This window comes from Bos indicus, chromosome 5, assembly GCF_029378745.1.
Source record: "Bos indicus isolate NIAB-ARS_2022 breed Sahiwal x Tharparkar chromosome 5, NIAB-ARS_B.indTharparkar_mat_pri_1.0, whole genome shotgun sequence".
Lineage (NCBI taxonomy): Eukaryota > Metazoa > Chordata > Mammalia > Artiodactyla > Bovidae > Bos > Bos indicus.
Window position 1 is genome coordinate 116,278,039 of NC_091764.1, and position 26,298 is coordinate 116,304,336.

General features: G+C 38.0%; 1 protein-coding gene across 1 annotated transcript in view; it reads right to left on the bottom strand.

Annotated features, from left to right (window-relative positions):
* The window catches only part of SMC1B (structural maintenance of chromosomes 1B), an 82,219-nt gene that overhangs the window by 23,242 nt on the left and 32,679 nt on the right, over positions 1–26,298 (bottom strand). The window contains exons 12-15 of the mRNA XM_019960169.2: positions 20,992–21,138; positions 10,045–10,182; positions 9,630–9,746; positions 7,416–7,522 (exon numbers count right to left, since the gene is read on the bottom strand). Coding sequence (XP_019815728.2) covers positions 7,416–7,522; positions 9,630–9,746; positions 10,045–10,182; positions 20,992–21,138 — 509 coding nt within the window. The remainder of the gene's footprint in view (positions 1–7,415; positions 7,523–9,629; positions 9,747–10,044; positions 10,183–20,991; positions 21,139–26,298) is intronic.

A 26,298-nucleotide genomic window follows, 5' to 3' on the forward strand; every position in this document is an offset into this window, starting at 1 on the left:
TCTAACACCATATACAAAAATAAACTCAAAATGGATTAAAGGCCTGAATGTAAGATCAGAAACTATAAAACTCCTAGAGGAAAACATAGGCAGAACATTCTTTGACATAAATTGTAGCCATATTTTTTTGAATCTGTCTCCTAAAGCAAAGGAAATAAAAGCAAAAAACAAACAAATGGCACCTAATTAAACTTGTAAGCTTTTGTACAGCAAAGGAAACCACTGACAAAAGGAAAAGACAACCTATTAAATGTAAGAAAATATTTGCAAGTGATGTAACTGCTAAGGTGTTAATATACAAAATATACAATCAGCTCAAACAACTCAAAACCAAACTGATGAAAAAATGGGCAGAAGATCTGAATAGACATATTTCCAAAGAGGAAATGCAGATGGCCAACAGATAAACGAAAAGATACTCAACACTGTTAATCAACAGGGAAATACAAATCAAATTCACCTCACAGCTGTCAGAATGGCTATTGTTAAAAAGAACGCAAATAACAAATGCTGGCAAGGATGTAGAGAAAAGGGAACCCTGGTACACTCTTGGTGGGGATGTAAATTGGTATAGCCACTACGGAAAACAATATGGAGATTTCTAAAAATAAAAAAAGAAGACTAAAAATAGAACTACCATTATGACCCAGCACTTTCACTTCTGGGTACATATAAAAAAAACTGAATGTAAATAAAAAATATTTACATTCTAAATAAAAAAGATACATGCACCCCACTGCAGCCATGAAATTAAAAGACGCTTACTCCTTGGACGGAAAGTTATGATCAACCTAGATAGCATATTAAAAAGCAGAGACATTACTTTGCCAACAAAGGTCCGTCTAGTCAAGGCTATGGTTTTTCCTGTGGTCGTGTACGGATGTGAGAGTTGGAGTGTGAAGAAAGCTGAGCGCCGAAGAATTGATGCTTTTGAACTGTGGTGTTGGAGAAGACTCTTGAGAGTCCCTTGGACTGCAAGGAGATCCAACCAGTCCATTCTGAAGGAGATCAGTCCTGGGTGTTCTTTGGAAGGACTGATGCTAAAGCTGAAACTCCAGTACTTTGGCCACCTCATGGGAAGAGTTGACTCATTGGAAAAGACTGTGATGCTGGGAGGGATTGGGGGCAGGAGGAGAAGGGGACGACAGAGGATGAGATTGCTGGATGGTATCACCGACTTGATGGACGTGAGTTTGGGTGAACTTCAGGAGTTGGTGATGGACAGGGAGGCCTGGCATGCTGCGATTCATGGGGTCGCAAAGAGTCGGACACGACTGAGCGATTGAAGTGAACTGAACCCCACTGTTCATAGCAGCATTATTTAGAATTTCCAAGATATGGAAGCAAATGAAATGTTCATCAACAAATGAATGGATAAAGATGTGATATATATATATATGTGTGCGTATGTGTATATATATACATACAGTGGAATACTATTCAGCTATAAAATAGAACAAAATTTTGCCATTTGCAATGTGGATGGACTTGAAGGGTATTATGCTAAGTGAAGTAAGTCAGACAAAGACAAATACTATATGCTATAACTAATACGTGGAATCCAAAAAAATACAACAAACTAGTGAATATAACAAAAAAGAAGCAGACACAGAGAATAAACTAGTGGTTATCAATGAGGAGAGGGATGGAGAAAGGAGCAACATAGCAGGAGGGGATTGAGAGGTGCAAATTAGTGGGTATACAATAAGCTACAATGATATACTGAATAACACAGGGAATATAATCAGTATTTTATAACAAATGGAGTACAGTCTTTGAAAACTATGAATCACTACACTGTACACCTGTAACTATATAATACTGTATATCAACTATAAATCAATAGAACTCCTATCTTAAAAAAAAGAATTCCAATATCAACTGTAGCTCATCCTTTCTCCATCTACCCTCCCTCACATGACCTGCTAATAGAATCATTCATATAAGAAACACTTTAAAGCACTAATTGTATCCGACACTGTGCTAAATACTACTAATACAAAGGCAACAACAGCAGTAATAACGAAAAGAGAGTAATATTTAATGTGTTGTTCAGTTGCTAAGTCATGTCCAACTCTTTGCGACACTATGGGGTGTACACGTCCAGGCTTCCCTGTACTTTAGTATCTCCCAGAGTTTGCTTAAACTCCTGTCCATTGAGTCAGTGGTGCCATCTAACCATCTCATCCTCTGTCACCCTCTTCTCCTGCCCTCAATCTTTCCCAACATGAGTTTTTTCCAATGAGTCAGCTCTTCACATCAGATGGCCAAAGCATTGGAGCTTCAGGATCAGTCCTTCCAATGAATATTCAGGTTTGATCTCCCTGCAGTGCAAGAGACACTCAGGAGTCTTCTCCAACATCACAATTCAAAAGCATCAGTTCTTTGGTGCTCTCCTTCTTTATGGTCCAACTCACACATCCATACATGACTAATGAAAAAACCATAGCTTTCGGTCTATGGACCTTTGTCAGCAAAGTGATGTCTCTGCTTTTTAATATGCTGCCTAGGTTTGTCATGGCTTTCCTTCCAAGGAGCATGCATCTTTTAATCTCATGGCTGCAGTTACCATTCACAGTGATTTTTGGAGCCCACAAAAATAAAACCTGTGACTGTTTCAAGTTTTTCCCTTTCTATTTTCCAGGAAGTGATGAGACCAGATGCATTATCTTAGTTTTTGAATGCTGAATTCTAGGCCAGCTTTTTCACTCTCCTGTTTTCACTTTCATCAAGAGGCTCTCTAGTTCCTCTTCATTTTCTTCCATTAGAGTGGTATGATCTGCACATTGATATTGTCATTGATATTACTTCTGGCACTCTTGATTCTAGCTTGTTATTCATCCAGCCCAGCATTTTGCATGATATACTCTGCATGTAAGTTAAATAAGCAGAGTGACAATATACAGCCTTGACACACTCCTTTCCCAATTTGGTACCACTCCGTTGTTCCATGTCCAGTTCTTACTGTTGCTTCTTGTCCTGCATACAGGTTTCTTAGGAGACAGGTAAGGTGGTCAACTGGTAGTCCCATCTCTTTAAGAATTTTCCAGTTTTTTGTGATCCACACAATCAAAGGCTTTAGTATAGTCAGTGAAGCAGAAGTACATGTTTTTCTGGAATTACCTTGCTTTCTCTATGATCCAACTAATGTAGGCAATTTGATCTCTGGTTTGTCTTTTCTAAATCCAGCTTGTACATCTGCAAGTTCTCGGTTCATGTACTGCTGAAGCCTAGTTTGAAGGATTTTGGGCATGACCTTGCTAGCATGTGAAGTAACTGTAACTGTATGGTAGTTTGTACATTCTTTGGCATTGCCTTCCCCTGGGATTGGAACGAAAACTGACCCTTTTCCAGTTCTGGGGCCACTGCTGAGTTTTCTAAATTTTTGACATATTGAGTGCAGCACTTTAACAGTACCATCTTTAAGGATTTGAAATAGCTCAGCTGGAATTCTATCACCTCTACTAGCTTTGTTGGTAGTAATGCTTCCTAAGGCCCCTTGACTTCACATTCCAGGATGTCTGGCTCTCGGTAAGTGATTGCACCATTGTGATTATCTGGGTCGTGAAGATCTTTTTTGTATAGTTCTTCTTGCCATCTCTTCTTAATTTCTTCTGCTTCTGTTAGGTCCATACCATTTCTGTCCTTTATTGTGCCCATCCTTGCATTAAATGTTCCACTGATATTTCCAGTTTTCTTGAAGAAATCTCTCATCTTTCCCGTTCTGTTGTTTTCCTCTATTTCTTTGCACTGTTCACTTGAGAATGCTTTCTTACCTCTCCTTTCTATTCTCTGGAATTCTGCACTCAGTTGGGTATATCTTTCCCTAGGCTTTCACCTCTCGTCTTTTCTCAGCTATTTGTAAAGCCTTCTGAGACAACTACTTTGCCTTCTTGCATTTCTTTTTCTTTAGGATGGTCTTGGTCACTGCCTCCGGTACAGTGTTATGAAATTCCATCCATAGTTCTTCAGGCACTCTATCAGATCTAATTTCTTGAATCCATTTGTCATCTGCACCATACAATCATGAGGGATTTGATTTAGGTCATACCTGAATGGCATAGTTGTTTTCCCTACTTGCTCAAGGATGAGCCTGAATTTTGCAATAAGGAGCTCATCACCTGAGCTTGAGTCAACTCCAGGTTGCTTCTGCTAAGCTAGAGCTTCTGCTAAGCTAGAGCTTAGCAGAAGTCAACTCCAGGTTGCTTCTGCTAAGCTAGAGCTTCTGCTAAGCTAGAGCTTCTCCACCTTTGGCTGCAAAAAATATAATTAATCTGATTTCAGTATTGACCATCTGGTGATGTCCATGTGTAGTCATCTTGTGTTGTTGGAAGCGGGCGTTTGCTATGACCAGTGTGTTCTCTTGACAAAACTCTATTAGCCTTTGTCCTGCTTCATTTTGTACTTCAAGGCCAAACTTACTTGTTACTCCAGTTATCTCTTGACTTCCTACATTTGCATTCCAATCCCCTATGATGAAAAGGACATCTTTTTCTGTTGTTAGCTCTAGAAAGTCTTGTAGATCTTCATAGAACCAGTCAACTTCAGGTTCTTCAGCATTACTGGTTGAGGCATAGACTTGGATTACTGTGATGTTGAGTAGTTTGCCTTGGAAACAACTGAGATCATTCTGTTGCTTTTGAGGTTGCCCCAAGTACTGCATTTTGGGCTCTTTTGTTGACTATGAGGGCTACTCCATTTCTTCTAAGGGATTCTTGCCCACAGTAGTAGATGGTTATCTGAATTAAATTGACCCTTTATTGTTGATTTTAGTTCACTTATTCCTAAAATGTCAGTGTTCACTCTTGCCATCTCCTGCTTGACCACATCCAATTTACCTTGATTGATCGATCTAATACTCCACGTTCCTATACAATATTGTTCTTTAGAGCACTGGACTTTACTTTTACCACCAGATACATCCACAGCTGAGTGTTGATTCCACTTTGGCCCAGCCTCTTCATTCTTTCTGGAGAAGGGATTAATTCCTCAAAAAGACATAATGATCCCAAACATGAATGCACCTAATCACAAAACTTTAAACATCATGAAATATAAACTGAGAAAACTGGAAGGAGAGAATGACAGATCCAAAAGTACTTGGAAATTTCAAAACTCCTCTCTTAGGGAACACTAGACCAATTAGACAGAGTTAGTAAGTACATAAAAGACACCAATCAACTTGACTTAAAAGTTACTCAGAAAATACTCTACCCAATAGAACAATGCATATTCGTTTCAAGAGCACACAGAATATTTATTAAGATATAATACATGCCATGTTATCAAATAAGTGTCAATCAACTTAAAAGGATTTAAATAATGCAAAATATATTTCTTATCACAATAAAAATCAGTAACAGAAACATATCTAAATCCTCCCCCATCACAGCAATTTCTGTTAAATTAAACAATACTTCTAAACACCCCATAGATCACAGAACGAAACCACAAAGAATATTAACAAATATTTTAAATGGAATGAAAATGAAATAAAACATACCAGCAATAGTGGGATGGAGCTTAAGCAGTGCTTAAAGGAAAATAAACAGCTTAAATGCTTATATTATAAACGAAGAAAAGCGTAAAATACATAAAGCAAGCTTCTATCTTAAAAAGTAAGAAAAAAGAGAAGTAAATTAAACCCAAAATAAGTAGCAGCAAGGAAATAAAGAAGTTAAGAACAGAAGTCAACTACATAGAAACAGATAAACCATAGAGAAAAATCAATGAAGCCAAGAGCTGGTCTTACAAAGGACCATAAAACTGATATAACTCTAGCTAGACATCAAGAAGAAAAGAAAACAAATTAGCAATATCAGGAATGAAAGGGCCATCAGTACAGATCCTACGAAACTGAAAAGGATGAAAGGGGAAATGTTAATAATTTTATATTAATAAATTTGATAACTCAGATGAAATACACAAATGTTATTTTCAATACACAAGCTACCAAAGCTCACTCAAGAAAAAAGATGTCCTGAATGGCCTTATATCAATAAGGAAACTGAATTTGTAACTTTAAAAATATTTTCATAAAGAAAAGTGGGTAGCACTTGCAAAATTTACCAAAATTTACCAAACTTTAGGAAAAAAATAATAAAATTCTACAAAAACTCTCCATGAAAAACAGAGGAGAGAATAATTCCTGACTCATTTTATGAGTCTGGCATTACCTGATACAAAAATATAAAAAAGAGTATTTGCAAGAAAAATAAACTATAGACCAATACTCTCATGAATATAGATATAAAAATCCACACTAAAATTTTAATGAGTCAATCCAAAAATATTTGAAAAGAATAATACAACATGACCCAGTGGGGTTCATCTTAGATATGCTAAGTTGGTTTAATATTCTAAAAATCAATCACTGTAATTTAGTATATTAATAAGCCACCTCCCTCCAAACTCCAACAGTATTATTATCCCAACAGATAGCAGAAAAAGCATTTGACAAAATTCAACACTCACTCATAATAAAAGAAATTTCAGCAAGCTAGAAATAGAAGGGAATATCCTCTTCTTTTCCGGCAAGTGGCCTGAAGCTGTTTGTTTATAGAAAGGTTATACAACTTTATCTACATACATGGATACTAACAGAGAACTAAGTACATTTTAATAACCACTGTGTGTGTAATTATTTCCCCATTCTCTTACTGTGTATATTTGTGCTTTTTCTCTTTAAAAATTGTGGAATAAAAGAATTAGACCTCTTTATAAAAATAGCAATGTTTATTAGCTATTTCTTGATGAACTGAAATAAAGGCGGTAACTGCAACCATGAAATTAAAAGACGCTTACTCCTTGGACGGAAAGTTATGATCAACCTAGATAGCATATTGAAAAGCAGAGACATTACTTTGCCAACAAAGGTTCGTCTAGTCAAGGCTATGGTTTTTCCTGTGGTCATGTATGGATGTGAGAGTTGGACTGTGAAGAAGGCTGAGCGCCAAAGAATTGATGCTTTTGAACTGTGGTGTTGGAGAAGACTCTTGAGAGTCCCTTGGACTGCAAGGAGATGCAACCAGTCCATTCTGAAGGAGATCAGCCCTGGGTGTTCTTTGGAAGGACTGATGCTAAAGCTGAAACTCCAGTACTTTGGCCACTTCATGCAAAGAGTTGACTCATTGGAAAAGACTGTGATGCTGGGAGGGATTGGGGGCAGGAGGAGAAGGGGATGTCAGAGGATGAGATGGCTGGATGGCATCACTGACTCGATGGACCTGAGTTTGAGTGAGCTCCGGGAGTTGATGATGGACAGGGAGGCCTGGCGTGCTGCGATTCATGGGGTCGCAGAGTCAGACACAACTGAGCGACTGAACTGACTGACAGGCATAATTCCTTTAAATTATTAAATAATAGTTACATTTATATATAAATAATTGCTTACCAACATCTTTTAATAAAAATACCTTTTTTGATCAGCTTCCTGTTGCTGTTTAATATGCTTGTTCTCAAATTCACGAATATTTTCTACACCGATTTCTTCACAGAAGTGTTGAAAAATATCATCTTCAACCTTTTAAATTATTTTAAAACCAAATGGTTTAATAATCAATTTTACAAACATATAGAGACAATCCTTAAATCTATGTTTTTCCCACCAAGATTTTCTGGATTAGGACAGACTATTTCCGACAAGCATCACTACTCTGTAAAGTTGGTGCTTTCTCTTTAATTAACTACACTTACCTATTTTCAGAGTTCTTATTCTACAACAAAATAAGAAAGTTCACGGTGGCCTTTTAAGTGATTTGGCTTTATGAAGAGTTTAATACAAAACTGGAATGTTTACTTTAGCCATACCAAAACATAACATTCTACATAAATACAGAAAATATTCTTTATGAGTAATACTATAGATTCTTTTTTTAATATAAATTTATTTATTTTAATTGGAGGCTAATTACTCTACAATATTGTATTGGTTTTGCCATACATCAACATGAATCTGCCACGGGTGTACACGTGTTCCCCATCCTGAACCCCCATCCCACCTCCCTCCCCATACCATCCCTCTGGGTCATCCCAGTGCACCAGCCCCAAGCATCCTGTATCCTGCATCAAACCTGGACTGGCGATTCGTTTCATAGATTCTTAAATAATATAAAACCAAGAGGACTAAAGCATAGAATTAACACTCAGAAAATTTGGAAAAACTAGAATAAGCCAAATCCAACAAAATAACATTTAACATTAATATTTTTAAGAGTTTCCCTGGTAACTCAGAAGGCAAAGAATCTGCCTGCAATGCACGAGACCTGGGTTCAGTCCCTGGGTTGGGAAGATCCCCTGGAGAAGGGAATAGCTACCCACTTCAGTATTCTGGTCTGGAGAATTAATTCAATGGACAGAGGACAGGCTACAGTCCATGGGGTGGCAAAGATTTTTAAAGCCTGGCATTTATGCACAATTATAGGATAAGAGAGACCTGTTTTAGCAACAGGACATGTGAAAACGGAGAAGGCAATGGCACCCCACTCCAGTACTCTTGCCTGGAGAATCCCATGGATGGAGGAGCCTGGTGGGCTGCAGTCCCTGGGGTCGCTAGGAGTCGGACACGACCGAGCGACTTCACTTTCACTTTTCACTTTCATGCATTGGAGAAGGAAATGGCAACCCACTCCAGTGTTCTTGCCTGGAGAATCCCAGGGACAGGGGAGCCTGGTGGGCTGCTGTCTCTGGGGTCACACAGAGTCGGACACGACTGAAGCGACTTAGCAGCAGCAGCAGCATATAAAGAAGTTTCAGACTTCAGTTGAATGTAAATTAAATATGAAAGTGATATGACTACTGTAACAGTAATCTATACTTTGTATAAGGAGATAATCCAAGTCATGTAAAATTATGTTTCTGTGTGCCAAATAATTTGACAAACCAGGGTACTCTGTACTGGTCAGACAGTATTTTCAATTTATTTTTTGTTCTAGGCACTGACAACAGAGGCTGGTTACCAGAACTGGTCTTATTTATTCATAGTAAATATGAATAAATAAGTAATTAGGGATATTTAACCTGGAAAAGGATAATTAAGGGGCAACATAAGGGTAGTTTCAAATCATGTGGTAAAAGGCAGAACTAGAGGCAATGGGTGAAAGTTACTGAGTGATGGTGTGACAAACAGTGTTTTAAAGGTTAAAGATAAGCAACAGTGGAATGAATTAAGCCAGAAAGTTCCTGCTACTTTATAAGCAGAGGCTAGATGATCATATCTTTGGTACCCTAGAGCCAAGCAGCTGTGCCTGGCATATAATAAATGTTCAAGACAAAATTACTGAGTGAATACACAACCTTAAAAGATGAGACAAGGGGAAAAGTTCTTTCCTTCTTAGGCAGTGGAAGAAAGAAAATGACTGCAAATTTTACAATGGACAAGGAGAGGCTGGACAGCTGAAGAGAATAACCATGTACTAGTAGTCATCGCCCCTGAGATGAGCAATAGTGGGTCTCAAAAAATACAAGGAATACAAGGAAATTAATACCATATAAGGAAATTAATTTGGCAAACCAATAAAACTTAGCATTTATCAAACTTTGCTTTAGCACATATTGAAGAAGCCTTAAATTTGGTATCTGGTCTAGAACCAAGCCACATGCCATTTAGTAATAAATATATCACTCATAACCTTATCTATCTTTCGTTGAAATTCTTTAATTCTTTGTTGTCGTTCTTTGATTCCTTCACTCAACATGGCACATTGAGATTCAATATTTAGTAGTTCACTTTGTAGCTGAGATTGTTCCTGATTATAAAAAAGAAAAATATCTTTTTAACATGGCTATTTTAGCTTTATATAGTAAAGCCAAAAACATGATAGGTATCTTTCAGAAAAAAAAGAGACTCTGTGAGATAAGGTAAATCACGTACAACTGAATAACAACATTAAAATAAAGTCATAAAAATAAAGTAACTTAAAGGACTATAATATACCTCAATCACAAGGGAAAGTATAAAAATTACATGGTGCTTTATAAATGTAATTCCTGAAATTCTATGCCTTGGTCCCAATTTCCATCAAATTTTATGTAAATGTATATTACCCGGTAAAAAGCAGCAAGGTGCTTCTTTTTAATGATTTCTAGTTCACTTTGTGCATATTTGAGTCGTGTAGTAGTTCCTTGTATTAGAGCCTGTATTTGTTTCAAATCTGCTTCCTTGCGCACTATCTTCATTAAATCCTAAAAAGAAAGGGAGATCTAGTAACATTTTATAATAGACAACACTTTCACTTTTCACAGTACTTTGATAGATCATAAGTCACTGCTTTTTACACGTAACCATATCCACAACTCTACCTTCCCTTCTTCTGATAAAAGATGGGGCAACTAAGTGCATAAGTCATCTGGAGTAACCAAGACGCCATACAGGCTCCTCAGAAAACTCTCTCATGTCGTCACAGGAAACAGGCACGAAAATGAAGAATGGGGAGTGCACGTTCTGCCCAAGGCACATAAATGGCGTAAATGAGACCACGTGGTCTTTGCTGCCTTTCTTTAGTGCATCCTTGCCTCACCCATTTCCTTCTCTCTTCACCTATCCTATTGCCCAACCAAATAAATCCCTCATATATGTTCTTCTATATTTTTACTTCAAGTCTGTATATAAAAACATGTGCATGCATACTCACCTATATGTTTTTGTCAGTCTTGTTTTGCAATTTTAGAATCACATTAGACATACTTTTCTACCTCCTGCTTTACTCATTCAGTTACTCACAAAAGTCAGCTGATAAAGCTCTAAATTAATTCTTTCAATGGTTGTATATTATTCTAGTGTGACTGTAACAAAATTATTTCACTCTTCTCTTAATGATGGGCATTCATTTTGTTTCCAGGTTTTTGCCATCACAAGCAGCACTGCAGTAACACACTTCTGTGTGTACCCTTAAATACTGCTGTTTTTATTTCTATGCAATAGATTCCCCAGCGTGAGATCAATAGGTCAAAGGTCTTCATGTTCTTATTATACTAGCTGGTACTAACTGCTCTTCCAAAGCTTTAACCATTCATATTTTTATAAATGATATATGAGTATGTGTTTCTTTATAAGTCTACTAGCATATATATTTTCCCCAACTCTTATTGATATGCATGAAGTAATCCTGAGTACTATATTCTATATTGAGCATTTTTTCAGGTTTATTAGCCATATGGATTTCTTCTATGAACTGCCTAAACCCCTCCTTTGCCTATATGTTTCTATCGTGGCTTTTTCAAATCAATTTATAGAAATCTTTGATAGTATAGAACCAACAGTCTTCATTTAAAACTTTAAAAAATTTTATATAATGGCTTTTATCCTCATTTAAATACTACTTTTAATTTAAGCTTTCAATCTACCCATAATTTATTTTTACATGTCATAATATGGAGCACAAAATTAACTTTCCCTAGATGTGCCAATGAAAGTGAAAGTTGCTCACTTGTTTCTGACTCTTCTCGACCCCATGGACTATACAGTAAATGGAATTTTCCAGGCCAGAATCCTGGAGTGGGTAGCCTTTCCCGTCTCCAGGGGATCTTCCCAACCCAGGTTTCCCACATTGCAGGCGGATTCTTTACCAGCTGAGCCACAAGGGAAGTCCAATACCATTTACTAATCTCTTCTTTCCTCGCCGAACTAAAATATCATTTTGTGCTGTGCTTTGTCACTCTGTCGTATCTGACTCTGCGACCCCATGGACTGCAGCCCACCAGGCTCCTCTGTCCATGGGGATTCTCCAGGCAAGAATACTGGAGTGGGATGCCACGCCCTCCTCCAGGGGATCGTCCCAACCCAGGGATGGAACTGAGGTCTCCCACATTGTAGGTGATTCTTTACTGTCTAAGCCACCAGGTAAGCCCAAAATATCATCCCAGTTGTATGTTAAATTGTCAAATATAACCGGGCCCATTTCTGAAGTTCCTATTCTTTCTCCATTAATCTGTCCAGTAGAACTTCCAATAGAAGTTACCACACTCTCTTCTGTTACATGTTTTTTTTACTGGTCTCAGGAAATTCATTTCTAAGAATTAGAGAATCACTTTATCAAATAAAAAATCCTTGCTAATATTTTACTTGAACTTGCATTCAAATTATATTAACTGGAGAACTTCTAACCCAAGAATATAGTATGTCTTTTCTTTGGTGTTGTCTTGTCCTTCAATAAGATTTAGTTTTCTAATAGTTACATGTCTTTATACTTACATTTATTTCTATTGTGAGTAGAGTATTTTCCCCATTTTAGATGCTCTTTTACAGTATAGAGAAAAACTACAGTTTTGTTTATGTAGCCCTCTCATTACCTTATTTAATCTAGTAGTTTTTAAACTACAATCTTATCAGAAAAAGGTTAGTTTTTCTCCTTCTCAAAAATGTATATAAATTATTTCATTTTGTGCCTAAATATAATTAATATAACTTCCAAGACTATGTTAAATAATAACAGTGACAGGAGATATCTGTTTACTTCCTGATTTTAACTAAAATAATTTTTATGTTTCAGCATTTAATCAATTATTTCTGTTGTTCTGGGCAACAGATATTTATTTTTTTAAAGTAATTTCCACAAATTACTCTTTTACTTAGGACTTTAATTAGGACCAGCAGTTGACCTTTATAAAATCTAATTAGGATCACATGACTTTTCTCCTGCCTTTAATTTGTAAATGTAATGGATTATATTGACTGATGGCAACACTGAAACACCCATGTATTCTTAGAACAAATTCTATTCAACAGATGTATTTTTCTATCACTACATTGCTAAATACTCAGTGGTGATATTTAACTTAGAAATTACACATTATGCTCACAAGGGAAGTCGGTCTTTAGTTTTATTTTTGTGGTTATCTTTATAATATTTGATACTAAAGTTATACTACCTATATTAAATAAAATGAGACGTTCCCATCTTTTTCTATGATCTAGAATGGCTTACCTGAGAATTATATTAGAACTCAGCTGTAAACCCATCTGATCCTAATCTTTTCAATTGTGACAAAATATATATACAATTAATCATCTTTGTCATTTTTAAAGTGTACAGTTCAACAGTATTTAAGTACATTTACATTGTTGTGCAACCAACTTCCAGATCTCTTTTTTTTTTGGAGGCTAATTACTTTACAATATTGTAGTGGTTTTTGCCATACATTGACATGAATCAGTCATGGGTATACATGTGTTCCCCATCCTGAACCCCCCTCCCACCTCCCTCCCCATCCCATCCCTCTGGGTCATCCCAGTGCACCAGCCCTGAGCACCCTGTCTCATGCATCGAACCTAGACTGGCAATCTGTTTTTCATGTATGATAATATACATGTTTCAATTCCAGACCTCTTTTTATCTTATAAAACTGAACCTATACCCATGAAACAAGCTTCCATTCTACTCTCCAGGCCCTGGCAACTGTCCTCTACTTTTCTGCCTCTATTTTGACTATTGATTCATACGATATTTGTCTTTTTGCAATTTACTTATTTCATGTGCTTCCCTGGTAGCTCAGCTGGTAAAGAATTTGCCTGCAGTGCAGGAGAACCCAGTTTGATTCCTGGGTCAGGAAGACCCACTGGAGAAGGGACAGGCTACCCACTCCAGTATCCTTGGGCTTCCCTTTTGGTTCAGCTAGTAAAGAATTCACCTGCAATGCAGGAGCCCTGGGTTCAATCCTTGGGTTGGGAGGATCCCCTGGAAAAGGGAAAGGCTACCCACTCCAGTATTCTGGCCTAGAGAATTTCATGGACTATACAGTCCATGGAGTCACAAAGAGTTGGACACGACTGAGCAACTCTCACTTTCCCGTTCTGTTTCATGTAGCATAACATCTTGAAAACTCACCCATGTTTGTAGCATGTGTTAGTCTCCTCCCTTTTAAAGGCCGAATAATATTCCATGATATGTATAGACCCTAATCTGCTCATCTGTTCATCTAGTGAACACTTGGGCTGCTTCTACTTTTTGGCTATTATGAATAATGCTGTTATGAACATGGTACTATGTTATGAATAATACTATTATTATCTAATACTATTAACTAGTATTATCCAGACCCTGCTTTCAATTCCGTAGGGTATATATACTCAGATGGAGAATTGCTGGATCATTTGACAATTCTATTTTTTAATTTCTTGTGAGTTGCCACACTCTTTTCCATAGCTGCCTCATTATTTTGCATTACTGGAGTCTGTTTTCAATGGGAGATCATTCAACTAACAGTGGCTTAAAAAAACGTGGCTTTATTTTTCTCACACAAAAGCAGTCTACAGTGATGCAATTCCTCAACAACGGCATCTAATTTTCAGCTTTTTACTTTTTATATTGGGGTATGGTGGGTGGTGGTTTAATTGCTGAGTTATGTCAGACTCTTGCAAGCTCGTGGACTGTAAGCCCACCAGGCTCCTCTGTCCATCAGATTTCCCAGGCAAGAATGCTGGAGTGAGTTGCCATTTCCTTCTCTAGGGGATCTTCCAGACCCAGAGATCAAACCTGTGGCTCCCACACTGCAGGCAGATTCTTTACCACAGGGAAGCCCATATTGGGCTTTTAACAAACAATGTTGGCTTCTTAATACAATGGTTTTTATACTCAAGCTTGCTCTCTTGGTACAAAACTGCTGCTGCACCTCCAGCCCTCTTGACTGCATTCCAGTCAGGAAGGGAAAAATGCAAAGGACAATACGAACATTCCCACTGATATTGCCAAAACTGTCACACGGCCACCACTAGCTACAAGAAAACTTCAGAAATCAAATTTAGTTTTATGATTCTATAATAGATGCAACCAAGGAAGGAAAAGGTTGTGGCTAGGTATTGGGCCAGCCAACTACACCACTCCCTACCACTGTCTAATTTTTCAAATGTTCCACTTTTTTCCTGATCAATCTTGGCAATTTATATTTTTCTGAACATCATCCATACAGATTTTCAATTTTTTAACTATGTAAATTATTTGCTTATAAGGTTCTCTTAAAATTATTCTAATTTTCTCATTCCTAATCTGTATATGATTACTTCTTACTTTTCTTCCCTTCATTAGAGTTGCAGGGTTTATCTATTTTATTAGTCTTTCAAAACAACCAGTTTTTAGATTGATTTACCCTTTTCTATTTAACTGTAGCTTTAAAATTTTTCATTATTGTTTTGCTTATTTTGTGGTTCCAATTTCTTAAAGTAATAAATTCCCTTACATTTCATTTTTCTTCTTTAATAACATATTTTCCTCTTGATATAGCTTTGCTAAGTTGCTTCAGTCGTATCTGACTCTGCGACCCCATAGACCAAATCGCACCAGGCTCCGCTGTCCCTGGGATTCTCCAGGCAAGAACACTGGAGTGGGTTGCCATTTCCTTCTCCAATGCATGAAAGTGAAAAGTGAAAGTGAAGTCGCTCAGTCATGTCTGATTCATAGCGACCCCATGGACTGCAGCCTACCAGGCTCCTCCGTCCATGATATAGCTTTACTGTATCTCACCGATTTTGTGTTCACCATTTTTGAAACATTTTGTAATTTTCCTCTTGATTACTTGTTTGATCCCGAAACTATTGACAGGTACATTTCTTAATTTCTATGTAGACAAAAAAAATTTTGGTCACTATTTCTATTTCATTAAATTATGACCAAAAGGATCTATAAAAATCTCTTAAAAACTACTGAGGTTTCCACTGTGGATAAGCATATGATCAGTTTTTAATGTTTCACAGCTAATTTAAATAATATCTCAAATTTATTGAGCATGTGTTTTATAGTTTATATTAACCTATTTAATCCTCTTAACAATTCTATGAAATAGTACTATTACTATATCCATTATTATTGATGAGAAAATTAAAGCATTAAAGCGTTTAAGTAACTTACTCAGAGCCACATTGCTAGTGTTAGAAATAGAATCTGGATTTAAGCTTACTGATTGAATTACCAATTCCTCTAAGTTATTGTTTTTGTCTACTTAGATGTGTCCAGTTTTGAAAGACATACATACAGTGAAATGCTTAATTATAATTTCATTTCTGTTAACTAATCTTGTTTTAAATATTTAGGTAGTATGTGCTGCAAAGAGGTTTAAAATGTAGATCTTACTTTTTAATACATAATATCCTTCTCATGGAAGAAGGCAATGGCACCCCACTCCAGTACTCTTGCCTGGAAGATCTCATGGATGAAGGAGCCTGGTAGGCTTCAGTCCATGGGATCGATGAGGGTCGGACACGACTGAGCGACTTCACTTTCACTTTTCACTTTCATGCATTAGAGAAGGAAATGGCAACCCACTCCAGTGTTCTTGCCTGGAGAATCCCAGGGACGGGGGAGCCTGGTAGGCTACCGTCTATGGGGTCACAGAGTTGGACACGACTGAAGTGACTTAGCAGCATCCTTCTCATGGGGTCACAAAGAGTCGGACATGACTGAGCAACTGAACTGAACTAAATATCCTTCTTTATTCAATTTACTCAATGCTTATTGAAAGCTTACTATATAGTTGAAGATTTTTAACCTTAAGGTTCACATTGTCTGATACTGTCACTCCTGTTTTGTCTGCATTTGCCAGGTGCTCATCCGTAATTTTCAACATTCAATTTTAAGACAATTTCTTACAAATGACATTTAGCTGAGTTTTGCCTTTTAAGCTATGATGATCTTGGTCTTTTATTTATTAACATATAAATTTTATTTATGTATTTATTTTTGGCTACACTGGGGCTTCGCTGCTGTGTGCAGGCTTTCACCAGTTGCGGGGCACAGGCTTCTCACTGAGGTGGCTTCTCTTGCTGCGGAGCACAGGCTCTAGGCCACAAGGGCTTTAGCAGTTGCAGCACATGGGCTCAGTAGCGGTGGTGCACTGGCTGAGTTGCTCCACAGCAAGTGGGATCGGAATTCCTGGACCAGGGATCAAATCCGTGTCCCCTGCATCAGCAGGCAGATTCTTAGCCACTGGACCACCAGGGAAGTCTGATCTTGGTCTTTTAATGGGAAACTTAAATCTACTCATGTTTACTGTAATGACTGATTAGCAAGAATTTATTTCCCCCATCTTACTTTTTATCCTTTATTCTTTTCTTGCATTGTTTTTGCTATTTGTTCCCATGTTAATTGAGTGTACTTTTAAACACTCTAGTCCCACCCAACTTCCTCCACCCACCAAGATACAATCTTCAGAATATTCTTCATCTCCTCACAGGTAAGATCTCTGGGACATATTCATTTCTCTCTCCATCTCTATTTCCCAGGTTTTGCTGAGTTAGGTTAGCACTGTTCATTCATTACAATTAGGTCTCTTCTAACACACGTGCTGCTGAGAGCACTTTCTCTGGTATGTTTTCACGTGGAGCATGTGGATGACATCATCTTTGCATCTGCTTATCTGCAGGTTCCTGAACTGTAAGTATCTTGGGAGGTAGTGCTTTTCCCTCAATTGCCTACAGCTCTTACTCTAGTCTCAACTAGTTTTTATAGTCTGATACAAGCTTGATTTTTTTAAATGTATAAGGAATCTTTCTGAAGCGGGGGTGACATATTTTAGCACTGCCTCTATAACCTAGGGCTTAGGGAATTACAACTACATCTGTGTTAATGTTTGCCTTTTCTCATTAATCCTACATGGAACTGTGCGTGTCCTTTCAATTGGTAAATTAAGGTGGATCCTCAGTTTAAGAGACATTTTCTTTTTTAAAAAATTACTTCTCTGTGCTCCTTTTCCAATTTCTGGAAATTTTATTTTTCTCATACCAAGACTCCTGAGTCTACCTAAGTTTCTATTTTTCTCTTTTCTTTTTTTTTCTTCACTATTTTCTTATCTTTGCAATTCTTCCCCATCACTGAGATACTATTTCACTTGTCTTCCAGGTTATTAATGTGGATCTCAACAATGACGATCCTATCCTTCAATCCATCTATTGCATTCTATAGTTTAGAAACACATACTTCTTTTCCTGGGAAAATATTCTTGTGCGTGGCATTACAGAGAGGGCCAACATCACACTGTATCTCCTTGAGTCTGTTAGTCGCTCAGTTGTGTCCGACTCTTGGCGACCCCATGGACTGTAGCCACCAGGCTCCTCTGTCCATGGGATTCTCCAGGCAAGAATATGGGAGTGGGTTACCATTCCCTTCTCCAGGGAATCTTCCCTACCCAGGGATCGAACCCAGACCTCCCACACTGCAGGCAGATTCTTTACCGTCTGAGCTACCAGGGAAGACTCCGTATCTCTTTAATGCTTCTAGTTTTTTGTTCAAGTGTTGATGGCTCCTGGAATACCTTAAATGCATTTATGCGTTTTTTTGCCTATTTGAGGTTCAGGTATGCGTGTTGAAGCACCCCTAGTGGCAGATGCCCCACAGATCTTCTCTACACCCAAAGGCCAGCAACTGCAACAGAAAATTGCCAGTGCCCCACTCAGAGATGGAGGAAAAGATGTCTCTCTGGTCTCCCTGCTACTGCTGCTGCTAAGTCGCTTCGGTCGTGTGCGACTCTGTGCAACCCCACAGACGGCAGCCCACCAGGCTCCGCTGTCCCTGGGATTCTCCAGACAAGAACACTGGAGTGGGTTGCCATTTCCTTCTCCCACAAACTCAGGAATGGGGGGGGCCATAATCTACTAATATTTAGCTTATGGGGGTCAAGACTAAGCATATTTACATGGGACAAATATTTAACCTTCCTCCAGGACTCCCCTGGCTTCCCTGGTAGCTCCAGATGGTAAAGTGTCTGCCTGAAATGCAGATAGAACCCGGGTTCGATCCCCGGGTTGGGAAGATCCCCTGGAGAAGGAAATGGCAATCCACTCTATTATTCTTGCCTGGAAAATGCCATGGATGGAGTAGCCTGGTAGGTTACAGTCCATGGGGTGGCAAAGAGTCGGACGCAACTGAGCTTGCTTTCCTTTCTTTCAGTATTCCCCTATGCCTGATTCTTCTCCCAGCTCTCTTCAAAGATCAAAAGAGAAGCCCTACCTCAGCTTTTCCTGGTGGCCTTTCCCAGAACCCAAGATCTCATTCACACCCAACTCCCCACTAGGGTCAGGTGAGAGACACACAGGTGGTAACCTAGTATAAACACGGACAGGAAACCACATTCATTCAACCTGCCACCTTCCTGAAACTTCCCCTGTGCCTAGGCTTAAATTTGTAAAATCTTTAAAAGTTGAATTTTTGTATACCTTAGATCAAAGCATAGTTTGTGGTGTCATGTTTATAGAAAAAGATTAAAATTAGCTGAGTAACTTTGCCAGAACACCTCCTTGAATCAAAAATCAATCATTTGTATAAACAAAAGAAGAAAGCTAAATAGGAAAAATAAATAATCAAAAAGCATTATCCTGATTTAGTATCTCTTAAAGTTTACATTTCAAGTAAATTTGTGCGTGGGATTATAATATTCAAATAAATGATACTTTGGGTGGAAGCATTATTGAATTTCTTTTGTCATTTTCAGAAAGAAAAATGTGTTTCTGAGCATGACACTGAAATCCAGAAGTTATAAAAGATTAATAAATTTGGTTACATAAAGATTAAAAATACATGTGTGACAAAACAAAGTTAAATGTCAGTTACTGAATTGTAAAACGGAATAACTTTTGATACACACAACATGAATTTCAAAAGCATTAGGTTAAATGAAGAAAGCATAAAACAGAAGACTACTATTTTATGATTATTCCATTTATATGAAATTCTAAGTGAGAAAAAGCTACAATGATAGAAAGTAGACTGAGCTGCCAGGTCCAGAGTTTCTACGGAGTCCAGGGGAAGGGACTGACTACAAACGAGCCCAAAGGAATTGTGTGGGGGTGGGTATGGAAATGTTGTATATCAGGATTTTGGTGGTGAATACATACACTTGTCAAAACTTACCGAACCATACACTTAAAATTGGTGACTGTTCTATATATAAATTATACTTCAATATAGCCAACAAAAAAAGCTGAATAGAAAGTATATTTACAACAAACATGCTAAGAAGTAATTTGCTTATTATACAAATAATTCTTAAAGTAGCTAATAGGACAAATAGCCTAATAAGTTCACAGAAGAAAAATTAATGAGTAAATAAACAAATGATAAATATATTAGTAAACGCTCAACCTCAGTTATAAGAAATGCATATTCAAACAATTAGATTATCTGTTTTTCTTTACCAGGTTGGCAAAGATTAAAATATTTGCCAGTATCTAGTGCTGCAATCTAGGGACATACACTCTCTACTACAGGTTTTCTTTCAATGGGAATTTAGCAGCATCTATCAACTTTTTAAACGCACACATCCTCAGACCCAGAAATCCCACATGTAGGAAATCGTCTTAGAGATGTAAGTAAAGGTATACTAACAACAAATATTTATATAGTGCTTACACTTTTGTCAGGCATTAGCATTTTATCTTGAATAGCTGATTTAATCTTTAAAGTAACTCTAAAAGGTTCAAGGTATGAAGGGGATAGGGAACTTGCACAAGATCATACTGCTGGTAAGTGGGAGAGTCAGGAATCAAACTCAGGCAGTGTGGCCATAGGATTTATACTCTCAGGCACTGTGTTACTTTCTCTTTCCAAAGGAATTTGAATGCTGCCTCATTTGTAATAACAAAAACCAAAGTAACACTGGTTAAAATCTATATAATAAAGTAGCAGGAAGGACTCATCAAAAAACAAAGTAGCTCTCTATATGCTAAATGAAAACATTGTCCATGTTGTGATACTAAGTAAAAAGCCTGTTGCAAACACAATCAATAGCAAAAGTCTATTATAAAACAAATCAGGAAAATTAATACATAGACTTGCATATACCGAGAAAATTTCTGGAGTATATGTATCAAAGTATGTTTAAGAAATACCACTGAGATGTAAGGATGGGCAAGGGAAAGATTTTTATTTTTTACTTTACTCCATTCTGCAGAATTTGACTTCTTTAAACTAAAGGCATGGTACTTTCATTACCTAAGAAATTTGCTTAAAAACACATTAAAAACACAATTACTCTACTTAGTATTCTACAATTTTTACAACATGGATTTACCTTTAATTCTTGGATTAGTTGGGTTCTCCTGTCTCTTAAATTCTTTAACTCTTTCTCATCCCAGCATCTAGCCTTGGATTTTAAGTCACTTGACCCTCCAGAGATCACTCCAGATTTTAAAAATAATGTTCCATCAAGAGCTACTGTCTGTAAAATTAAAAATATTTTACCTTGGAGAAATGTACATGAAGAAGATAAAAACAGAATATAACATAACCCAACTTATACAGCTAAGAATACGTAGTTAAAAAAAACTATTTACTGAACTCTTATTATTATAAGACAACTAGCTCATGAGGGACACCAGCCAACAAACTCAAGTACAAAACTCTGTTTTGTATTTCAGGCACAAATGAGTAGCAATATAAAAAGTTCAAAATAAAATTATATGTTAGTTCCAAACATATTCAGTATTGAGGAGAAAAAAACCCAAGAGTATTTGTATTTAATATCTCATACTTTACATTATGTAATACTGTATTTTAAAGACTCTGACATCACATGTCAAAGACATTCTTTGAAAAGAGCCTTAGTTACTTTAGAATATCAAATATACCATGTACTCTAAAATGAATATGAAATTGGACCCCAAATTTTAACTGAGTCAAATGTATAAAACAGCTTGAAATTTATAGTCTTGCTTTATGGAACAAATGAAAGCAATTCTCAGTGTTTTTAAAATGTTTCTAATTAATTAGTCAAAGCGGAGGAGACAGCCTGTGGAGGACTAAAGCCACCTAACATAAGCTAATTTTTAAAAAAGCCAACAGGAGCCTCATTCATTCCTAGATTCAGACACTCTGTGTGCCTGCTGTGTTTGAGACATTCTGTACTGGGGACTGGAGTGACCAAAAGAGTCCAATATGGCACTCACCCTTATGAGTCAGACTAGTAAGGAAAAGACACATATAAACATATCATTACAATGTAAAGTATGAGACAAGAGAAACACAGTAATCTGGAAGCATAAAACTGGGGTGTTCCAACCCAGCCTGGAAGGTTCACAGGCTTCCAGAGGCGGTGAAGGCTTTCACTGTGTCTTATCAAAAGTATGAGTTAGAATTAGATTAATTATATTTAACAGAAAACTTAGCCCTCTCTCTTTTGCCATTACAGAGGTAAACATTCCAGTGTGCATATGCTGGCTGCACAGTTAACCCACACTCCTCTCATGCCACTCTACCACCCTTAGTATTTTTCTTGGATTACCCCTCAGAGGAGACAGGCCTTTTATGTTCTGGAAGGCAGTGGGGGCTCCCTTCCCTCCCAACTGTTAGCCTGGCAACGAATTTTCTCATCAGGTCTGAACTCAGGAAAGACACTAGATCTCTACCAGACACCAACAGCAATGGCATGGAAACTGAACTCCTGTAGGTGGTGTCTGGTCCAGAAAGAAGTCTCCCTGACTAGGAAGCCCACTGTTACATGATCACCTTACTCCTCTGACCTATCCATAAAAGCTTCCCTCTCTTGGAACACTTTTAGCTCATGCCATTTTTGCCTAGCAAAGTACACCTATACAGAATGAAAGCTGACGAACTACATAGGCTCCACTGCTCCTCTGCCTTTCAGCTGTTCTCAATAAAGTTTACTTTTGCATCCACACTGTATGTCACTAGTGATGTGTCAAGTGTCTCTTATTTGACAACCTTCAACGTCATTCTGTAGTCCAAGATGACTCCTAGAGCTCTAGCTACTGTGTCTGTACTTCAGGAAAGAAAGCAAAGAGTGAGGCTGCTAGACAGGGCAGATCACAGAGCTCTTTGTATGTCATCACAGGAAGAATGTGGATCAAACACAGCTGAGGACTGACGGGGTGTGTGGAGGGGTTGGAGATTAGCACTGTCTGACAGCAAACGAGACAGATGGTGAGATGTGAACTTTAAACAGACCACTCTAGCAACCATATGGAAAATGGATTGACTGGTCCACCCGAAGCCAGAGGTGATGGTATGAAATCAGCCAATATCTAGGGTAAAGAAAAGGAAAAGGATTTTGAGATATATCTAGGTGGTGTAATTATAAAAGTATGGGAACTGCAGAGGTTATAAGGAGATTCATGAGTAAAAACCAGAATTTCATTTGGTTAGAAGAGTGGTACTAAGAATTGAGATCAAGATTTAGAAAGAACACGAGTTTAGTTTTATACATGATAATTTCACACTGTGGGCTAACATTTTACCTATTGATAATGTATATCTTGACTATTTCCTAAAAGAAATTCTTTTATAGATTAAAATAAAGATTATTGTACTAAATATAAATATACAATAAGACAGCTACAAATAGTTAGTTAGTTTAGTCGCTCAGTCGTGTCCGACTCTTTGCGATCCCATGAATCGCAGCACGCTAGGCTTCCCTGTCCATCACCAACTCCCGGAGTTCACTCAGACTCACGTCCATCGAGTCAGTGATGCCATCCAGCCATCTCATCCTCTGGCGTCCCCTTCTCCTCCTGCCCCCAATCCCTCCCAGCATCAGAGTCCTTTCCAATGAGTCAACTCTTCACATGAGGTGGCCAAAGTACTGGAGTTTCAGCTTTAGGATCAGTCCTTCCAAAGAAATCCCAGGGCTGATCTCCTTCAGAATGGACTGGTTGGATCTCCTTGCAGTCCAAGGGACTCTCAAGAGTCTTCTCCAACACCACACTTCAAAAGCATCAATTCTTCAGCGCTCAGCTTTCTTCACAGTCCAACTCTCACATACATACATGACCACTGGAAAAACCATAGCCTTGACTAGACGGACCTTTGTTGGCAAAGTAATGTCTCTGCTTTTCAATATGCTGTCTAGGTTGGTCATAACTTTCCGTCCAAGGAGTAAGCGCCTTTAATTTCATGGCTGCAGTCACCATCTGCAGTGATTTTGGAGCCCCAAAAAATAAAGTCTGACACTGTTTCCACTGTTTCCCCATCTATTTCCCATGAAGTGATGATGGGACCGGATGCCATGATCTTCATTTTCTGAATGTTGAGCTTTAAGCCAACTTTTTCACTCTCCAGTTTCACTTTCATCAAGAGGCTTTTTAGTTCCTCTTCACTTTCTGTCATTCAGATCAGATCAGATCAGTCGCTCAGTCGTGTCCGACTCTTTGCGACCCCATGAATCGCAGCATGCCAGGCCTCCCTGTCCATCATCAACTCCTGGAGTTCACCCAGACTCACGTCCATCGAGTCAGTGATGCCATCCGGCCATCTCATCCTCTGTTGTCCCTTTCTCCTCCTGCCCCCAATCCCTCCCAGCATCAGAGTCTTTTCCAATGAGTCAACTCTTCACATGACGTGGCCAAAGTACTGGAGTTTCAGCTTTAGCATCATTCCTTCCAAAGAAATCCCAGGGCTGATCTCCTTCAGAATGGACTGGTTGGATCTCCTTGCAGTCCAAGGGACTCTCAAGAGTCTTCTCCAACACCACAGTTCAAAAGCATCAACTCTTCGGCGCTCAGCCTTCTTCACAGTCCAACTCTCACATCCATACATGACCACAGGAAAAACCATAGCCTTGACTAGACTAACCTTTGTTGGCAAAGTAATGTCTCTGCTTTTGAAAATGCTATCTAGGTTGGTCATAACTTTCCTTCTGCATATCTGAGGTTATTGGTATTTCTCCCGGCAATCTTGATTCTAGCTTGTGCTTCTTCCAGCCCAGTGTTTCTCATGATGTACTCTGCACAGAAGTCAAATAAGCAGGGTGACAATATACAACCTTGACATACTCCTTTTCCTATTTGGAACCAGTCTGTTGTTCCATGTCCAGTTCTAACTGTTGCTTCTTGACCTGCATATAGGTTTCTTGAGAGGCAGGTCAGGTGGTCTGATATTCCCATCTCTTTCAGAATTTTCCACAGTTTATTGTGATCCACACAGTCAAAGGCGTTGGCATAGTCAATAAAGCAGAAATAGATGTTTTTCTGGAACTCTCTTGCTTTCTCGATGATCCAGTGGATGTTGGCAACTTGATCTCTGGTTCCTCTGCCTTTTCTAAAACCAGCTTGAACATCTGGAAGTTCACAGTTCACATATTGCTGAAGCCTGGCTTGGAGAATTTTGAGCATTACTTTGCTAGCGTGTGAGATGAATGCAATTGTGCGGTAGTTTGGGCATTCTTTGGCATTGCCTTTCTTTGGGACTGAAATGAAAACTGACCTTTTCCACCCCAGCTACAAATAAAAGATAACAAATTAAACTAGATGAAAAAAGAAAGTATAAATAATTTAGACTATGAGAAGTCAATTAATTCAATCAAAAAGAAAAATAAAAATTATTAAATATATTGGGATAGATAATCACCCATTTGGGGGGAAAAGCTAATATCTACATCTAATAATACATATTAAAATTAATTCTAGATTAAAATTAAAATATAGAAGTGATATCATTAAAAAATGTAGTAAATACATACTTGATCTCATGGTAAAGACCCAATTATGCATATATCAATACCTACAAAGGCTAAGAGTAATATAGCTGACTATCAAATATCTGGCACATATACCACAACACTCACTAGATCTTTCAAGAGTATGGTTGCCAGACTTAGCAAAGAGGAATACAGGATGCCCAGTTAAATCTGAACTTCTGATAAACAACAAATAACTTTTAAATTTATGTCCAAATATTTGATCTGGCAACTCTATAGAACATGTTAGGGATGGTTTTCACATTCCATTATTTTGGGGGGGGTGGTCCACCACATGGCATGTGGGATCTCATTTCCCCACCAGGGGTTGAACCCATGTCCCCTGCACTGGAAGTGCGGAGTCTTAACCACTGGACCACCAGGGAAGTCCCAATTTTCCTTTTTGAGCTCTATTTTCCAAACTGAACATTTATTAACTCGTTTTTTGAATGTGTAAAAGTCAAATGTGACACACACACAAAAATTTGTGGGCTGGCTTGGCAAGAAGAGAGAGAAGTGTATCAAGAACTTTGAACTAAGAATCTGTCATAACACATATGCTATTCCATGCCAGCTCTCTCTTTCCAGGCATCACACTTGGCCAAGTCAACTTCCCCTCTTAGAGCAGAGGGTACTCACAATTTTCTGAGATTCTTTTTATTACTTTGTTGGCTGCTGCTGTCATTACTGTAACTATTTATCATACTATGCTTGACATAGTGCATATATGCTATTCAATTCTATGTTTGCACCCCATGAGTAAATATGATTTCCATCTTATAGACTGGGGCTTACAGATATTAAGAAGCTTGCCTAAAGCCATCTGTTATTGTTGTTTAGTTGCTAAGTCATGTCCAATTCTTTGCCACCCCATGGACTGCAGAACACCAGGCTTTTCTGTCCTTCACT